General features: G+C 40.7%; 1 protein-coding gene across 1 annotated transcript; it reads right to left on the minus strand.

Moving 5' to 3' along the window:
• Positions 1-7,000: 7,000 nt before the first annotated feature.
• Positions 7,001-11,415, minus strand: LOC120916798 (mucin-2-like). Its single transcript, XM_040327736.1, has 5 exons — positions 11,362-11,415; positions 9,547-9,661; positions 9,267-9,389; positions 8,280-8,417; positions 7,001-7,328 (listed from the first exon to the last, which is right to left on the minus strand). The coding sequence occupies exons 1-5, from the start codon at positions 11,413-11,415 to the stop codon at positions 7,093-7,095; spliced, it is 666 nt and encodes a 221-aa protein (XP_040183670.1). The 3' UTR covers positions 7,001-7,092.
• Positions 11,416-20,479: the final 9,064 nt, after the last annotated feature.

Below are 20,479 nucleotides of genomic sequence, written 5' to 3' on the forward strand. Positions count from 1 at the left end.
AGCCACTTGAAGTGTTTATCTGGTGGTGGAGACATCGTTGGTGTGGGATTTTGGATTCACTTATATGGCTTGAACTTTATTGCACCAGATGTTTATTTATTCACTTGATTATGCATTTTTTTTGATGGAGTAATGACTGCTTATGACATTTATAGTAGTGCAGCGTTTTGGTTTAGTTAGTTCTCCTGTGTGCTTGCAGCTTTTATTGGTATCTATTGGTATTTATCCACTAGCGCAGGCATTTTACGTTTCAAGAGTTTTGAGGTTTACATAGCTTACACACCCTGCACAGAACTGTCTGGGAGGGTAGGGGACCTGATTTTTTTTCTGCTGTAGTAATGTTACACCTACAGGTCTTGCCCTTTCCCCCCATCCTGTGGCTTGACAAAAAAAAGAGGGGCAACACACTCATGACCTCCACAATCTGCTGTTTCCTCCTGTTAGTGTTTTCTTTGTGAGCACAACTAACTGTCTCCTTAACCTGCTTACCCCTTTCCCAGTCTAAGCTATGATGTGCAGGGATTGCAGAACCACAAGTCCCATCATGCCTCAGCCTTTGGGAGTCATGCTTGTAACTGTCAGCTTTGCAATGCCTCATGGGATTTGTAGTTCCGCAGCAGCTGAAAGGGCCACAGGTAGAGCACCCATGTGATAGACTGATAATAAAATTGAATTATCTGCATTACTTTGTATTTTTTTTCCATCAGCATAGAGATTAGCTTTAGCTGCCATAGCTGGCTATGTATAATGTACAGTTTTCAAACTTACCATAGTTCATCTTGTACAGGGATCATCTGTAATGGTCTAAGATATTCACCACGGTGGTAGCATGAACACTTGGAGATGGGTACACACAGACCCTTTTCATTCAGGAACTCTCCATTTGGACAGCCACAGCCCTCTACTGGAGCAAACACACTAGTGCAAGCTTTCTCTCCATCTGCCAAGGAACGACATGTTGGCTGGCATGTTGTCAGGTTATACAGGAAGACTTGAGATGATGGGCATGAAGTAATGTTCTGATCTGCAATGCATTAAGAAGAGAATGCAATTTGCTTCATATTACGATATACAAGTATCATGTAACTCATTTGCTTGGCTGTACACAAAACACAGAAAGAGAAGAAGGATTTACAGATTGGCTAGCTTTCTTTATTCACTGTTAAAGGAAACCTATCCTGAAGGAAACATGAAGCTGGCATTGCTGACTTCTCATTCTGCAAATGCCACCGTTCTGTCCGCCAAGCTTGAGTTATTAACCTAGAACAGATCTACAGATAAGAATGTCTGACTTCATTCTGACTTTCCCGATACCCATATTTATCAGTACTAGAGCCAGTGAATCCTTATAATTCCCACACATTAGCTAATACCATTTATAACATTGAGAATGTCAGTTTCCACTTAAAACAGAGATTTTCAGTCTAATTTTGCGGTATAAAAATGGATTAAACCTGGGCACATATAAAGGTCTCTATTTCAGTAGGAACAAACACACTCTGGATTAGAATATAAGTATGTGTGATATTCAGTGGACATATTGTATGTAGAAAAGAATATTGCCCTTTAAAATAAAGAAATATTTTGTTGCTTTGCAGTCTGCAATGAAGTAAGAACCAGTTTTTGTTTTAATCAGCTGTATTTACTAGTGCAACCTATAATATCCGATCCAAGTGAAATATATAAAACCAACACGTCAGAAAAAATAGGAAAAAAGCAGAATCACTGAGTTGGAAGTAGATCATCCCCTTATGTTAGTATTTTCTTGGACCACATTTTGCTTTAATTACAGCCTTTAGTCTGTTGGAATTTGTCTCTACTACGCACATCTAGACTTTGCAATATTTGCCCATTCTTCTTTGCAGAACTGCTTAATTTCAGTTAGATTTGATGGTGATTGTTTGTGGACTGCAGTCTTCATGTCATTCCATCATTCCACAGATTTTCAATAGGCTTTAAGTCTGGGCTCTGACTAGGCCATGCAAGGATATTCACCTTTTTCTCCTTCAACCACTGTGTGGTCACTTTTGCTGTGTGCTTTGGGTCGTTGGAAGGTAAACCTTCTTCCCATTGACAACATTCTGGCAGAGGATAACAGATTTTCCTCAAGAATTTGATGGTATTTTGCCCCATACATTTGTCTTCTATCCTAACAAGTGCGCCAGTCCCTGCTGCAGAGAAACATCCCATAACAGGATATTACCTCTATGCTTTACTATAGGAATTGTGTTATTTGAATGGTGAGCTATGTTGGATTTCTGCCAGACATTTTTCTTGTGTTGAGGCCAAATAATAAAATTTTAGTCTCATCAGTCACCATCAAATTTAACTGAACTTGTGTGGGCACATATTGGAAAGTCTAGATGTGCAAAGTTAATAGAGACATATCCAAACAGACTAAAGGCTGTAATTAAAGCAAAATGTGGTTCAAGAAAATACTAACATAAGGTGGTGATCGTTTTTGCAAGAAATGTTGGCCTTATATCTTTCACTTGGATGTTATACGTTGCAGTAAATACAGCTGGATAAAACAAAAACTGTGTCTGTTCTCATTTCAGGTTGCAAAGCAAGAAAATTTGATTATTTTAAAGCGGGAGGATTCTTTTCTGTACCCACTGTATACATGGACAAGAGGGAGCACTAGCTTATCACTCCTACATCAATTGATGTCAGGATACTATAACCATACATCTTAAAGTAGTTGTAAGTGCACAAGGTATTTTAGCTTAATGCATTCTATGCATTTTTATAAAAAAAAACATGTGTGTGTGTATCAGACTCCCCAGTACCCCTAATTACTTACCTGAGCCTCATCTCCCTCCAGCAATGTCCACGAATGTCTAGGCCATCCGGGACACTCCTCCTGATTGGCTGAGACACAACGGCGGCACCATTGGCTACCACAGATGTCAATCAAAATCAGTCATCCAATTAGGGGAGAGAGGGGCGGGGCCAGGTTGGGGCTCCATGTCTGAATGGATACAGGGACCTCTGACTCGGCTCGGGTGCCCCCATAGAGAGCTGCTGGCTGAGGGGCACTCGATAGGAGGGAGGGGCCGGGAGCAGTGAAGAGGAACCTGAGAAGAGGAGGATCCCAGCTGCTCTATGCAAAATCAACTGCACAGAGAAGGTAAGTATAACATTGTTATTTTTTTTTTTTTAAAACACCAACAAACCTTTATAACCTTGAAGTCACCCCTTCAAACAGAAGGGGTGACTTGTGTATTTGAGAGAAGGCAGGCACACCCAAAATGGTTGTTCTATGTTTCTTGTGTTGTGCAAGACTAAATAGGGATCTAAGAGCAAGTACCCCTGCCTTATTCCTTCTATTTGTATTTCTATGTTGGTGGTGTTTGGGAGTGCATGGACTGTCTGAAATTGTCTCACTATATATATATATATATATATATATATATATATATATATATATATATATATATATATATATATATATAGTCAAATAATGTTTAGCGTTAGAGCTAGACACCATGGTTGAGAGAAGCTAAATTTGGAAGTATATCTGCAATTTTTAGACACTTTACAGAACTGTCATTAGGGGATCAGTAAATACATATTCATGTGATAGGTATGTAAAACAAAAAGATATATTTTACTCAAAAAATATGCAATAGAAATTAATAGTCCAACCCTACACACACAACTGTCTTTATTAGCTTTGATGAGATCTTGTACAGCCTCGTGCTTCAAGGCCTGCTAAAAAGTGTCAAAGTTTATGACTTGTAACCATATTAAACTATTCCCACATAACATATTATACATTTTCATATTTACTCTCATTTCATGACATTGATAAAAACAGATGTGGGGTCATCTCAGCACTTTCTGAAAGTTGAGGTGATTTTACTTATGGAAATATTGGGAGACACTAACACACCTTTCTAATTTCAAAATTGTAATTCTCCAGTTTTTCCAAATACAATTATATGTATTGTTTACTTGCAGTGCTGTTTTAAATTTGATAACTTACCTTGGGACCCCAACATAATTCAGATATTATCAGATCCAGTGTATTGATAATATATGTAATGGTGGTTGATAGGACTTACCACAAATGCCATTCCTCCATCCCCACAAGATGATCCCTTTGGCAGCGCAGGCTTTGACATAGGAGGATAGTGCAGCACACATACACTGCTCACTGTCTTTACAGCTACAAGAGTCATAACGACACCTCTGTAGACAAGAAAATTACATAATGTTTCAAATAAAGTATAAAGGTAATGTAGAATGACCAATAAGTAAAGGGGGGAAATACAGAAAACTTTTATTTTAGATTTGGTGGGATTCTGAGCTTTTTCCATTTACTATAGCAAAACGTAAAAAATATATTTTTTTTTTCAAAATGTACGCTTTTTTTGTATATAGCGCAAAAAATAAAAAGTGCAGGGGTGATCAAATACCACAAAAAGAAAGCTCTATTTGTGGGGAAAAAAAGGACATCAATTGTGTTTGTGTACAACGTCGAATGACTGTGCAATTGTCAGTTAAAGCAACGCAGTAGCGTATTGCAAAAGATGGACTGGTCATTAAGGGTTCAAATCCTTCCGGGACTGAAGTGGTTAAGCACTCTTCAGTTTTAGTAAATCAACCCCACTGTGCTGGCAGCATCTTTAAAGATGCATATGTATTGCAAAAATGTATTAAATATGTTTTTCTTTTTTGCTCTGGCATATATTTTAACAACTCTCCCACATTTTGGGCAAGCAGAAAGAGGCAGGGCTAAGACCTTGCGCATTCTATCATGTCATGGTCTCAAGCTGGCCATCCAATACCATGCAAATCAAATATTTAAAAGGGAACAAAGGGGAATCTATAGTGTACATGAATTAAATGATATTTAACAATGTAAACTAGGACTAACAATGTGACTATATTTACAACATGCAACACTCACCTTTACATATTCAGTTGGATCAATAGTAGAGTGGCATTTGGCAAAAGGAGACTCATCTTTTTCCAATTCAGAGCACCAAGAGCTTCCATATTTTTCTGAAAGGTGATTGCAATAAAAAAAAAATCAAGCACAATACAAATTTTGTAAAAAACAAGATTTTTTACTTTTTGCTATAAAACATATTCAAACATTTTTAGGCCAAAGTGTATTCTGTTTCATGTGTTTGGTAAAAAAAAATCCCTTAGCAAGGAAAGAAAAAACAACAAGTTCTAATGCAACATAGCTTGAAACTATGCTCTAGCTACTCAAGCTCCCGCCTGTCTCCCTTTCTACACTTGCTTTTGATAACCAACAACCCCTTGTTTCCCTCTGGTCTTAAACAGCCCCAAGCATTTGCATGGTGGACTTCCTGTGGCCTCACCAACTTGGACCACCATTTGTGAGTCATATGACACTCCCCTGTCTGAACCTTTTTGTTTCCTCCAGCTTCAACACTAGATAGCATCCCTCCGACGTACCTCGTCCTTTCCATTCCAGAAAACAGTTTTTGAGCATATCTGTCAGCACTCCATGGGTTTCCCCAGGGCTCATCTCTACTCTCTATGCGTCCTTGAATAGCTTATAATCATGTACTACACTTTCTTATGTGGCTCAGTGGGAATGAGATTTGGGCACTGAGATAGATCTGGTGGATTGGAGCAAGACCTGGTCTTTAGTTACTAAATGTTCATTTAATACTGCCATCTTAGAGGTGGTGTATAAAGTGTTTTTGTGGTGTTATTGGGTCCCGGACCGAATCGTCCATGCTAACCTTACTTCTAGTAATTACTGTTTTTGGGGTTGTGGGCATCGTGGGGATGTTTTGCATACCTGGTGGACATACATCCAACTGTTGGGCTTTTGGTCCCGAGTGTTTGGTCCGCTGTATTCCCTGTTTAATCTAAATATCTGAAATGAGGATCAATTTGCTTTGCTACATTGCCCCATCTCAGGCTTATTTGTTTGTCAGCAAAAACTGGCATCTTATTGGTTCATAGCAGCCAAAAGGATGATTGCTCAGGCCTAGAAGAAACCTACAGTCCCCTTCCAGGGAGTGAGAGACCCTTTGACGGCCATGATGCTTAATGAACAAATGTCTAGTATTCTTAACGACTCGCGAATGAGTTCTTTAAAATTTGGGAACCATGGTTGATGTATGCCTTCCCTAATCTCCCCCTGATAAGCGTGGGTCGACATTAAGAGGTGTATCGGGCGATCCCGGGTCCCTACCTTCCCTTCCTCCCCTTCCCTTCACTCCTACCTTTCTTTCCTATGTTTGCTCTTGTTTCCTCTCTTTTGATGGGTTTGTTAACCCTCTTTAGTTGTCTATTGATGTCCAGGACCACCCCCACAGGGTCTTTGACACACATGTCCTGGCTACTTTGGCAAAATGTGGGGGTTTCCCCCAAAATACATATATGTAATGTTTAAGCATAATGTGATTGTTTGAGAAGGAGACCCTCCCACCTTCGTTTATACTGTGAGTGTGAATTTATGTTTTCATGTCACCAATCATAGCCTTTGCGTGGGCGGAATAGGTACTTCTTTTGTATCACTGTACATTATTTGATATATTTGCAATAAAAAATATTGAATTGGAAAAAACAACAAGATCGCCTGTCACTACACAAAGCTCTGTGATGTTTACCATCACAGAGCCCTGTCCGTAAATCATTGAGCCGAACAGCAGGTCCCAGCAGTCAATAATTGGCCTGAACCTGCTAATCAGCTTGTGCTATAACGATTCACAGTACAGTCGGGTGGGCACGCTGATCAAGTACTAGGTACTTGATCCAGCACACAAGAGCTGCTCTGCCACCGTATATGTAAGTTATGCAGTCAAGAAGCAGTTCAAATTACTGTATTTATTGGCGTATAACACTCACTTTTTTACCCTGAAAATAGAGGGTAAACTGTGCCTGCGTGTTATACGCAGGGGCTGTGGAAAGTTTTTTCCTGAAACTTCCCTCTTAAAGTTAGGGTGCGTGTTATACGCCTGTGCGTGTTATACGCCGATAAATACGGTATGTAAAAAAATCTCAGGATCAGTGTAAATCATATTCTCTGTGCCCAAAAATCATCTGCCTGAGCTATCGACTACTGGTTAGATTTTTTTTGGCATGGCAGTACATTTTATACTACTGACTACTATGATAAAATAATATAAAAAATCTTTGTGAAATAAACCTATCGTGAAACAAATTGTTACCTTTCTCAATGCTGAGGCTACAGGGATCATCCAGGAAATCTGGCATATCTTCACATGCAGACCGGGCCTTCCATGTGTTGGCAAAAGCTGATGCAGTGGCTTCCACAAGACCTCCTGATGTTTTAAAATCATCTGTTTCCTTGGAATTGAAGTTCCCACAAAGACCTTTAAAGTAAAAAAAAATAAAGATCTGTTTAACGCCTGATACATAACAGAAAGCATCTCTGGAATTTGTGATATTACTGATTTTTGGTTTCCACAAACAAGTATATCAGAAACATCAGTTCATTCATAGAACAGCCACATCTGTTTTGATAGACATATTTGCCAATATGAAACAGCAAGTGTCAGCTTATTAATATGGGCTTTTGAGGTACTCAAGGACTACACCAAAGTATCCAAAAATACAAAATTTTATTTGTATAAGCATTACATAAAATCACATAAAATTGTGGCAGGTCGCCATGTTCGGTATTTAACTCAACTGTATTCAAGCTAGGCTGTCATGCCTCAATTACCTTTAATCTTTATATGTTATATGTTATCTGATTATATGTGATCTTTATGCAAATATTTATTTTGTATTTCTTTTGTAATTGACACTTGGTGGTTCCTGCTACACTGATGCCCCGTACACACATCCAGGAATTCGTCGGAAATCCCGAGGGGAAAGCCGAGAACCTGCTTTCTCCCTACACACGGCTGGTTTTCCTGACAGGATGGAGCTTTGGTCGGGAATCCCGGCTGTGTGTATGCTCCATCGCAGTTTTTCCCATATCCATATGCATCGCCGGTTTTCCCGGCGGGAAAAAAGAGAGCCGGTTCTCTTTTTTTGTCTAGCGGTTTTTGGGCAGTTTTCCCGTCATAAAAACAGGGAGGAGCATACACACGGTCGGGATTCCTGGCCAAAAGCTTTCCTTGCAGTTTTCCCGTCGGCAAAACCGGCCGTGTGTACGAGGCTTCAGGGTGTGGTACCCTTTCTTACCAGCCCATTACTATCCAATATTATAGCTTATACTATGAAACAACATTTACTTCCTCCAATAAGGTTGGGAAATAATAATACACATACTTCATTTAGCTTAGAGTCCACTACCAACCTACGTTGGAACTAACCTTGCAGTTTTCTCCTGGCAGATTTGTCCATTGTAATGTACAGTTGCATCATGGGAGATAGTTGAATCTGCATCTGAAGTCCAAATTTAGTTTGAGCAATGATGTAGGGATCAGAAGGCTGCATGATGGAAAAACTGGCTGTAAAAGAAAACACACACATTTTTATAGAATTTCTAATGACAGATCTCTAAATTGAAATTGATAAATCTGAGGATAATTTTATATTTGATCCCAACCTACTTTAACCTGGTGGTGTCCAGCAGCTTATACTTACTAAAACTAGCACCTACAGGTATGCCTCCGCCATTCAGGCACTGAGCATTTTTCCACAGGATGGGCAGAGAGTTTTTACCCCTTTATAAATTTTGACTTGGAGCTTACACAGGGCTACCTTTCTTCGCTCCCAGGGATCATAGGGAACAAAGGAAAGGTATGGGCAAAGTGCAGGTACACATTCAGATCATTGGGTCTCATAGAGAAACATGTTCTATGTGTTCCTGTTCATTTTTTACAGTAATGACACGCTAAGATACAACATTGGCTACACCAATTTAAAATTCATCTACATGTATTACTGCTACAGTGTATCTGAACTCAAGGAGAAAAAAAAATCTATACATTAGAGTTGACTAGTTCTAGATGTGTTGGTTGCATTTGTTTTTTGTTTTTTTTCACCTTTTTGTCTTTATTTAAACCTGGTAAAAAAAAAACTAAAAAAGAAACCACATCCAATTACTGATAAACTGAAATATATTATATTTTTTTTCTTGGGTTTGGATACCCTTTAAACAAAATTGAGCATACATTACAGATTTCAATATTGATAATGATTGGTACATGTCAGCACACAATACTTTTTCACCAGCTTTTTTGGGGGTACGGATTTTTTTGAGCAGGTTAGCGCTTCAGTGGGGCTTCTATCCAAACTGTCTAATAAAGTAATAAGCAATAAAACATTGTATTTTGTAAACATGTTATTAATATTACCTGTAATGTGAGGCAGTGTGACTTCAAGGTCATTTAGTAAGACGGTCCCATCTGCTTTAAAGGTCACAACCTGCAGAAATGAAGCCGTAATATAGTTATTCCGGTACCAAAATGCTTTAAAAACTAAGCAGAAAAATCTATTTAAAAATATGTTCTGTGTGGAATTAGCAGTACAATGATAATAAATAAAAACATAAGGAGTTCCAATTAGTTTGAAATAATTTTGGTTGGTTTTGTATTTGACACTTTTTTATTTACTTTTCACTTATTTTTAGTATACTTGCATTTTGCATGTTGTCTGTGAGTAGAACAACAGACTTGAGACAAGTTTCTCTTTTAAAAGAACTGCAAGGAGCTAATTCTCCGAGGACAACATGGGATTCATTTTTGTGAACCTATAAAAGAAAAGAACAATATATTTTATAGATAATATTTTACATGCACAGTATATTGTGTATAGTGCATTCTGATTTAATGTATACAGTACATTTAGAGACCAGGTTAGGCTGTATGATTAATGGGTTCTTATTTATTGCAGTTTTCCAGGGTATACATTTTGAGCCAGTCTAATGAGTGGATTGCGAAATTTCTGACATGCTCCTGTCACAGGATAAACCTTGGTAACTGACGATTTGAAATATCCGTGTTTACAATCCCCATTCCATGTATGACTGATAATTTGACACTGCTATTGAGCTATGGTAGATGTTCTAATATCCTTGAAACGTGTCTATATTTAAAGCGTTTGTTAACCCCCCAAAAAAAACGATGCTGCTCCTTTACCCGCTTGCCGACCGCGCTCTATATAGATTTATGTCGGCAGAATGCATGGCTGCGCAAAGTAACGTACCTGTACGGTGTCCGGCGATCGTGTCACTGAGCTGCCTAGTGACAGGACACAGATCGTCTGCTCCCCCTAATTGGGAGCAGCAATCAGTGTCATGTCACAGTAAGCTCCACCCACAACAGTTAGAATCACTCCCTAGGACACACTTAACCCCTTCCTAGCCCCCTAGTGGTTAACTCCTTCACTGCCAGTCACATTTACACAGTAATAAGTGCATTTTTAAAGCACTAATCACTGTATAAATGTGAATGGTCCCAAAATAGCGTCAAAAGAGTCTGATGTGTCCACCATAATGTCGCAGTCATGATAAAAATTGCTGATCGCCGCCATTTCTAGTAAAAAAAATATTAATAAAAATGCCATAAAACTACCTATTTGATAGACGCTTAAAAACCTGGTTGATCCTGCCAGTTTCTCCCCACCCCTCACACTGGCCACGGTGTATCATGGCTGCTGAGACCAGACTCCGTGGTCAGTTTATTTGCCTCTGTCATCAGCAGCCTGCTATCTGCTCTCCTCTCTGCTTATGTGTCCCCCTCCCCCCTCCCCCTCCTTCTGATCTCAAAACACTAATCTGTATACACCATCAGTACTGCCCCCCATTGCAGTGTTCCCCTCTGTGAATGATTTATAAATATAAATGCTGTAAATACCTAATTTAAGAGCCGAGATTGCGATCACATGACCAGCCATCTCTCTCCTCCTCTCCTCCTCCCCTCCAGACTGACATCAGCAGAGGAATCTCAGCCCCGCCCACTGCATCTCTCAGAGGAGGAAAGGATAGAGCTGGCCAGTCATGTGATTGCAATCTCAGCAGTGAAATTAGGTATTTGCAGCATTTATTTTTAGAAATCATACACAAAGGGGGATACTACAATAGGAGGCAGTGCTGATGGTGTATACAGGTTAGAATGGCTTAACAACCACTTTAAGCGATTGATTCTCCTTCTTTTGCATTTAGTGATCAAAGAAGGAATAAATCGAATCCCTATCTGCTGCATACAACACAGTGTGTGTTCAACTTATGCATTAATGTGCAATACCCACAATTCGATTGGTTACAATGAAATCAAAGTGTATAAACAATAAAACTGCAATATGTGGTATTAATATTCTTTGAAGTGCTTCTCCACAAATGTCCATGAATTCCGGCATGCATCCAAGTTTAATCATTCTATAGAATGACAGTCCTGCTCCACCATCCCTGAGAGAACAGCCACTTCCCCAATCTATCCGGGTGTATCTCACCACAACCGGATGCTCCCAGCGGAATGAGGGGGGAGATACAAGAAGTGAAGTCATTTCTCCAGAAGCATCAGGAAAGTAGTGAGATACACCCAGCACACACTAGGGATGGTGGAGACAGACTGTAATATTATATATTATTATATTATATTATATAGTGATTAAACCCGGGTGCATGGTGAAATGTACCTTTTAACGCAAGTGCATAAGCTTTTGATTGTTGTGCACTAGTGTCACAATTCTATTACCACTTCAGTGATCTGAAAACACAGCTGTATTTACAATTCCCCCTCGTAACAAGCAAAATTTTAAAATGATAAAGGGTTTGTCTGAAAGGAGATCAGCTACAAACATAGTTCATCATTTTAAACAAAAAATAATCAAAAACTTGCCTTAGAAAGCACATAGTAGCAGTTTCCGTGATATGTATAGGCCTTCCCATCAAATGTTGTGATATGGGACCCTCCTTCAATAGAACACACTCCAGGACAGGAACGATCCGTGCAGTTCCATCTTCCTAATTCACAGCGACTGTAATAAAGAATAATATGTGATAATGTGTTCAAGATTAATAGTATTCTTTATCAATAAGGGTTTTAGGGCAAAACATACATGTGGAAATGTATATATCTACAGGTAAAATCATTTCTTTTGGCTGTTTGTAATTATTTTGGTAAGCTGAGATAGAAACATACACATGTATTACACCCCCCCATACCACCATGCCATTGCCAAATACAATAATATATAACACAATAATATATACAGTATTACCAAATGTAATCACACCATCAATACTGTTAATATCTTTAAAGTGTTTGTAAACCTACTGTAAATTTATTTTATTGTATGTTTGTCCACATGATTTATTGTTATTCATTTTTTTGGCATTTTTTTTACAAAGTTTCTAACTTGCAGATTCTGCAAGCAACAGCACTTCCTGTTGCAGGTGACAAGGTACTGCCTTGTAATAAGCAGAAGCACTGTCAGTCTCCTGTGTGAGCTCTTACTGTTGGCTATTGAGCTTTCTATCTGATAGACCTACTAGGCAGCCCAATGGCCAACTGAAAGGCCAACATGTGGCAGGCTGGCAACACTGCGGCTGATTATGAAGCTGTGACTTAATATTGTCAGACTGCAACAGAAGGACCTCCAGATTTAGGGATTGCATGCACTTTAGCTCCAGTGGGGCAAATATAGTATCTCTTTCAATGCTGACCATACAAAGCTAGACTGCTTTACCATCAGAAATTATAGTGGTGGGTTACCCTGTTGGTATCCCCCAGTTGGGCAAAACTCAGTTGAGAAATCAAAGGAGCTGGGTTCAACACTGTTGGTTGAATAGTGACTACATCCAATCAGATGCAGTCACTGTTCAGGCATTCAGACAGTCGCAGGTGATGTGGCTGTCTGCATTCAAAAGCCGGCAGGGAAGAATTCTCCACCAACATTGGTTAGTGTGGACGAGGGAACCAAGTTATTTATCTCGTTCAGCCTGTTGGGCTGAACAAGAGAAATCTAAGGGCCAGATTCAGGTAGGGAGCGCGTATTTGTGTGCGGGCGTAGCGTATCCTATTTACGCTACACCTCCGCAACTTTGCCAGGCAAAAGCAGTGCTCACAAAGCAAAGTTAAGGCGGCGTAGCGTAAATAGGCCGGCGTAATCCCGCCTAATTCAAATGTGGAAGATGGGGGCGTGTTTTATGTTAATTTATTGTGACCCCGCGTAAATGACGCTTTTTCCGAACGGCGCATGCGCCGTCCGTGAAAGTATCCCAGTGCGCATGCTACAAATTAACCCGCAAAAAGCCAATTCCTTCGACGTAAACGTAAATTACGCACAGCCCTATTCGCGAACGACTTACGCAAACTACGTAATCCACGGAAAATTCGAAAACATTGGCTGCGCCTCATATAGCAGGGGTAACTTTATGCCGGAAAAAGCCTTACCTAAATCTGTACTGCGACGACCGAGCGTACGTTCGTGAATAGGCGTATCTAGCTGATTTACATATTCTAGGCGTAAATCAGCGTACACGCCACTAGCGGCCAGGGTAAATGCAGTTAAGATACGACAGCGTAGGAGACTTACGCCGGTCGTATCTTAGCAACATTTAAGCGTATCTCAGTTTGAGCATACGCTTAAAGTTGCGACGGCGCGGATTCGGACTTACGACGGCGTATCTACAGATACGCCCATCGTAAGTCTTTCTGAATCCGGGCCTAAATGTGTATGGCTAAAGCCTCGTACACACGGCCGAGGAACTCGACGGGCGAAACACATCGTTTTCCTCGTAGAGTTCCTTGTTAGGCTGTCGAGGAACTCGACAAGGCAAGTTTCTCCATTCCCGTAGAGAAAAAAGAAGACATGCTCTCTTTTTGGCTCGACAGGATCCTCGGCAGTTTCCTCGTCGAAAAATGTACACACGACCGGTTTCCTCGGCAAAAAAAAAATCCCAGGAAGTCTCTTGCTGTTTTTTGCCGAGAAACTCAGTCGTGTGTACGAGGCCTTAGCCAAGAATTCCCCTATCCTATCAGCCTTACTGTTCTTACCATTCATCACAGTCTTTCTGTATTGTTTCTCCTGGAGGGTACAGAGTTCCTCTGTGTTTACAGTGACATTCACTAACAGCAACACATCCTCTATCAGTGTAGTCATCCTGTACAGTGCCTGAAAATAAGATACAAAGTTAGAAACCCATAATTTTTGTACTGATATCTTGGCTATTTTTGATGTGACATAGCCTTAAAGTAGGAAACCAATAACATTCGACCATATTGAATTGAAAGTGGACAACGTCTTTCCATTTGGTATTTGGATTATTTATAGCCACTATTTTTCCTATTTCTACCTTGTCTGTGTTTGATCATTAAAGTGTCAGTCCATCAACAGTGATATCCACCTTTGTGCCTGGCTGGAGATCTTCTTTCCTCTCTTCCTGGTCTCACAGGCTTTGCTTAGAGCAGCAAGATTCAATGGCTCCTGCTGCTGTCAATCAAATCAAACAAGGAGGGATCGAGGGAGGAGCCCACACATGTGCCCCATAGCAAGCAGCTAGCTATGAGGGCATAAACCGAAGTGGAGGAGAGGATAGTGCCAGTGGAGCACCCTAGAAGAGGAAGTAAGCAGCCGCTCTGTGCATTACCATTGCACAGAGCAGGTAAGTATAAACCTTTGTGCCTGGCTGGAGATCTGCTTTCCTCTCTTCCTGGTCTCACAGGCTTTGCTGAGAGCAGCAAGATTCAATGGCTCCTGCTGCTGTCAATCAAAACAAACAAGGAGGGATCGAGGGAGGAGCCCACACATGTGACCCCCACATGTGCCCCATAGCAAGCAGCTAGCTATGAGGGCATAAACCGAAGTGGAGGAGAGGATAGTGCCAGTGGAGCACCCTAGAAGAGGAAGTAAGCAGCCGCTCTGTGCAATACCATTGCACAGAGCAGGTAAGTATAAACCTCTGTTTTATCTTAATAAAAATGATTTTGCCTTTACAATCATTTTTAAGCACCTAATGGCTTCCTTTATGTTTAAGTGACTTCTGTGGTGAGAGTTACTAAGTCCCTTAATCTGCACACCTGAGCAGTCATTATGAGAGGTTTCCACTATCTTTGCAACATTTTTGAATAGTTCTATATTATAAAAATGTAACAGGAGGAGCAGGAACACCTCCATGGAAGTCTGAAGCATCAAAAAATGTTGACAGGTGGACGGAAACAGAGCCAAGAACTATGGCTGGGAAATCCCACCATCAAAATCCTCAAGATATATTAAAAGAGCAGCAGGTGACCTAGTCTAACATATTCCATATATAACTGAAAAATGAGCTTGCACTAGCTCTTTAGGATATACCTGCCTCTCACTGGACAATGCTTTACCTTGTAGCACATGCATAGAGTGGACATGCATCCCACAGAACACTGCATAGCCTTGCAAACCACTCTATGCTGGAATGTATTTTATGTATGTGTTTTAATGGTATAACTACCTTGAAGAGGAACTGCAGTCTGCTCACATAATTTGTAATAAAAACATCTTTGCCATTCTGAAGCTTCCCTCCAACTACTGTGCCTATTATTTTATATATACTGTGATTCTGTACTTGCCAAATATGCTGCAGAAATCTCCCTCCACCGAGTCTGGCTGCAACCATTTTAACTGTGGGCAGCTGAAGCTGCTGCCTGTTCACTTCCTGGATTTACACAGGCACACAGAGGCACACCTCTAGCTCTGCAGCTTTTATTGGCCCTCTTATGACTTATTCCCCCTCCCTTCCTGGCAAACTCTCACTAGATTGAGAGAGAGAGAGAGCTGTGCATGATGTCATAAGCCTAGGCTTTTTACCAGAAAAGAAACAGGAAGTGGACTCTAAAAGGTATTTACTGGCAGAAATTTTTTTTTTCTCCTATCTTAAGTTAAAACAACAAAGGTAGGAGATTTAATAGATGGAAAGTTGAAAAGATGACTGAATGTCCACTTTAATTTAATATCATCCCCTTGTCACTCACCTTCAGGGCAGAAGCAGCCATCCATATTGTGTTCCTCACACAGGCTGTGTATCTCTAGGCGGGAGCAGGAGTTTTTACAGGGGGAGGCACTCTCTTGATAAATCATATTAGCAGGACATTGCTTAGCTGTAAAATGTAAAAGACAAGATGTTAGTACAGTTATTTTTTGTTAATATACTGTATGTACGATCTTTATTTAATAAATGCAAACACCAATGTGCTGTATCCCAAAGTAACCAATTGGATTTTATTTTTGAGTAATCAAGCTACATTAAATTGATGACGTTTAAACACTGGTATGTTTTCTACAGGCCATTGTACATTGCAGGTGATGTTATCCTTTGCCTCGTCCATGCAATCCTGCTTAAACCTAGTGCCTGTAGCATGCACTGTTCCTCCTACTATAATAAGGTTCTGGGCTGTACTCTATACACTGTTGTGACGAGTCTAACTAAGATTAACCACTTAAAGTGGAGGTTCACCCGGAAATGTACATTTTTAACATTAGATTTATGCTCATTTTGTCTAGGGGAATCGGCTAGTTTTTTTAAAATCGAAGCAGTACTTACCGTTTTAGAGAGCGATCTTCTCCGCCGCTTCCGGGTATGGGCTGCGGGACTGGGCGTTCCTGTTTGATTTACAGTCTTCCGACAGTCGCATCTATCGCGTCACGATTTTCCGAAAGTAGCCGAACGTCGGTGCGCAGGCGCCGTATAGAGCCGCACCGACGTTCGGCTTCTTTCGGCTACTCGTGACGCGATGTATGCGACCGTCGAAAGCCTTTCGAAAGACTGTCAATCAAATAGGAACGCCCAGTCCCGAAGACCATACCCGGAAGCGGCGGAGAAGATCGCTCTCTAAAATGGTAAGTACTGCTTCGTTTTTAAAAAAACTACCGATTCCCCTTGACAAAATGAGCATGAATCTAATGTAAAAAAAAAAATTTCGGGTGAACTCCCGCTTTAAGGACCTTGGCTGTTTTTCAGATTTGGTGTTTACAAGATTAAAATAGTTTTTTTTGCTCGAAAATTACTTAAAACCCCCAACATTATATATTTTTTTTCTAACACTCTAGACAATAAAATGGCGGTCATTGCAATACTTTTTGTCACACCGTATTTGCGCAGCGGTCTTACAAGCACACTTTTTTTGGAAAAAATTCACTTTTTTTAATAAAAAAGACAACAGTAAAGTTAGCCCAATTTTGTTTTATATTGTGAAAGATACTGTTACGCCGAGTAAAATGATACCCAACATGTCATGCTTCAAAATTGCGCCGCTCGTGGAATGGCGTCAAACTTTTAACCTTAAAAATCTCCATAGGCGACGTTTAAAAAATTCTATAGGTTGCATTTTTTGAGTTACAGAGGAGGTCTAGGACTAGAATTATTGCTCTCGCTCTAACGATCGCGGTGATACCTCACTTGTGTGGTTTGAACACTGTTTTCATATGCGGGCGCTACTCACGTATGAGTTTGCTTCTGCGCGCAAGCTCGTCGGGACGGGGCGCTTTAAAAAAAAGTTTTTTTGTTTTCTTATTTATTTTTATTTATTTTATTAATTTTTACACAAAAAAATCAAATGGGTCACTTTTATTCCTATTACAAGGAATGTAAACATCCCTTGTAATAGAAAAAGGCATGACAGGTCCTCCTAAATATGAGGTCTGGGGTCAAAAAGACCTCAGATCCCATATTTAGACTTAAATGCAAAAAAAAAATGTTGTCATTTGAAAAAATGACAACAAGAAAATATTGCTTTAAGAAGCGTGGGCGGAAGTGACGTTCTGCTATGCTATGGGTACGGGTGGGGCCCATCTTGCCCTCACTCGTATCCCAGCCGAGGAGAGGAAAGGACCCGACCGCCCCGCCGCTGCCGACGGTTTCGGTAAGCAGCGGGAGGGGGGCCCTCTCCCGCTGCCGATAACGGTGATCTTGCGGCGAATATGCCGCGGAGACCACAGTTATCGTTTACAGGACCGCTCAAAGAAAAGATGGATATCTCGGTTGTGGCAGCAGCTGCTGCCGTTACCGAGATAGCCATCTTTAAAGTACCGACGTATATGTACATGAGCGGGTCCTTAAGTGGTTAACATGGTTTTCATGTTACGTCACATAGGTTAAAGGAGAAGTCCAGCCTAAGTTCATTAGGCTGGTCTTCTCCTATGGATCACAGGAGTGCAATTTGTTTTGCACTCCTGTGACCCGACTTCAGTCTGCTCTCTGCTGACTTCACGGATATCAGTCCAGGCACCGTGTCATCATGACAATAAAGTCTGGATCCGCCAGGTGCCTAGACTGACAACCATCTCAGCCTCTCAGCGATTTGCTGAGAGCCTGAGATGGCTGCTCCGCACCCCTCCACAGCTCAGCTCTCCAATGAGTGTGGAGGAGCAGAGCAGGAGAGCTGCTGATTAACAGTCAGCAGCTCTTTGCTCTGGAAGCTGTGAGAAGGGAGCCATCGGCACTGTTCAATTGCACGGTTCTCAGTGTAGAGGCGCCGGGGGACAGATGCAGCATCGGACCGAGCTTATATAGGGCTGAAGACACTCTCCCCATCCCTATACAAAATCACTGGACCAATTAGCAAGCACCAGTGCTGTTATATAAGCAAAGGAGAGCGAGTGATTTGTATACCTAGAATTGAAAAATTCTATCTTCACTCCAAGCAGATGAGTACAGCAGTTAGCTAGTAATGGAAAGGTGGGTATATGCAGGCAGGGCAAGGTGTTAAAAAGAACATGTAGATTAGCACAGCAATTGGGTCCAAGTTCAGTGATTTACTAACTACAATCCACTGGACACCACTGGACACCACTGGACACCAGTGTAATAGTGATTTCTTCCTTCTACTCTAAACTGGCACACTAGTGGTTACATTGTTACCAGTGGGCAGAGTGCAAGTGAAATACAGTGTTAACTGATTTTGATCATTGAATGTGGCTAATTTTAACCACATTTTATTCTGGTTATGCTAAGGGACCTAACCGTTGTGTGTCTATAGTAGTACACATTAGTACATTTTAGGTGAAATTCCCCCACTGTCTTTCTCTCTACTGGACAAATGATACAGAGGCAGGAGAGGTTAGGGACAGTTGACCAAGAGCCTCTTTGGAAGGCAGTTTTAAGTGCAAGCATGTGACACACGAAAGGAGGGGGGAACCTGGGAAAACACAAAGAAAAATATACTGTGACCCCCAACCAGAACAGGGGCTTTTGAAGGGGACTGCAGGGTAGCCTCTTGCCTACTGACTATGGGCCCTGGCTCTATTGAGGTGTGGGACCCTTGGAGTGGTCTTGCTTTGGTCCATGTCTCCCCAAAACACACAGACTCTTGGAACTGGAGCACCCAGATACTTATTTGGGGTCTCTATGCCCAAACCAGCAATGATTGCTTGAGACTGTGAGATCCAGAGAAGGTATTAATATAATCAACTCAAACCATACTGGGGTCTCTTGTTATAATCTGTTAAAGGTATTATGTGTGTATTTGTCCCATTGTGTGCCTCCTAGGTGTGAATTCACATTGTAAATTGTGTCAGCTATTGTTTCTGCATGTCTGATTATCTCTTGGCAATGTGATTAATATTGTGTCCACTTTACCTTGTTATCGAACCATTATGGGATGTTATGTGTTTATGATAATGTGTAATGTACTTTGTGTATCCAGGGTTGTGGTCTTGTTGTCAGACGGTTTGGGCACCTAGGCTTGTTTAAGTGATTAGTTGTTAATTAGTTCATGTTAATTAGATCACTGTCAGCTATTAGTTGCTAGATGTGGATTAACATACTGTTTATGTTGGCTGTTTCTTAGATGTGCTAATTGCCTAAGATAACATGTTCAAACTTTTATTTGATTTTGTGTGATATATAAATTCTGTGTGAGTTTACAATAAAGTGAGTTCCAGTTTGCACCTAAGCTAGTGTCGTCTAGATCTTGGGTGCTCACCTATAATACCTTGTTCCTGGGTCCAGACTGGAGGAAGCTGTATACTGACAAAGGCACCAAAGCTGGGTGAAGGACATTCTGTCACAGACTAGCTAAACATGTGTCTTCTTTTTCTGAGTGTGCATGAAAGTGTCAAACACAAATCCCATATTAGTTAATATTCCTCTGAACTTAGAAGGTCTGTAAATTGTAATTTGTGTGCACACTCAGGACAGGGACATGGGGTGTGTTATCCGCATGAGGCAGACAGCTGACATGGCACACCCCTACTCTAATTTTAAGAAAGGCATTTAAAAAGCAGTGTTTTGGCGATACAGTAGCCATACAGCTGTTTTTTTTAATGCACATTTAGTGCTTCAAAAATGTACAATGTGCTCAGCTGGCTTCAGGAGTCCAACCCGGAGGAGTGCAATACAAATGAATGGTGTTGTGAAAAAAAAATAATCAGGAGGAGAGTCCATCAAAGTCACACAACCAGCTCTCCACCAATCAAAGAGCTCTCATTTGAACGGGCTGCCTAACGCAAAAAAAAGTGCATGTTCCATTTTTTTATAATGCTCTGGATTTCATTCATTTTAACTAGAACCTAGTAAATGTGTTAAAGCTTCACTTTGTAAAGAATACCCTGTGGGGTAGGTGCAAGAAAAATAAACAGCATTCTTGCTTGC

The sequence above is a fragment of the Rana temporaria genome, chromosome 11, assembly GCF_905171775.1.
Source record: "Rana temporaria chromosome 11, aRanTem1.1, whole genome shotgun sequence".
Taxonomy (NCBI): domain Eukaryota; kingdom Metazoa; phylum Chordata; class Amphibia; order Anura; family Ranidae; genus Rana; species Rana temporaria.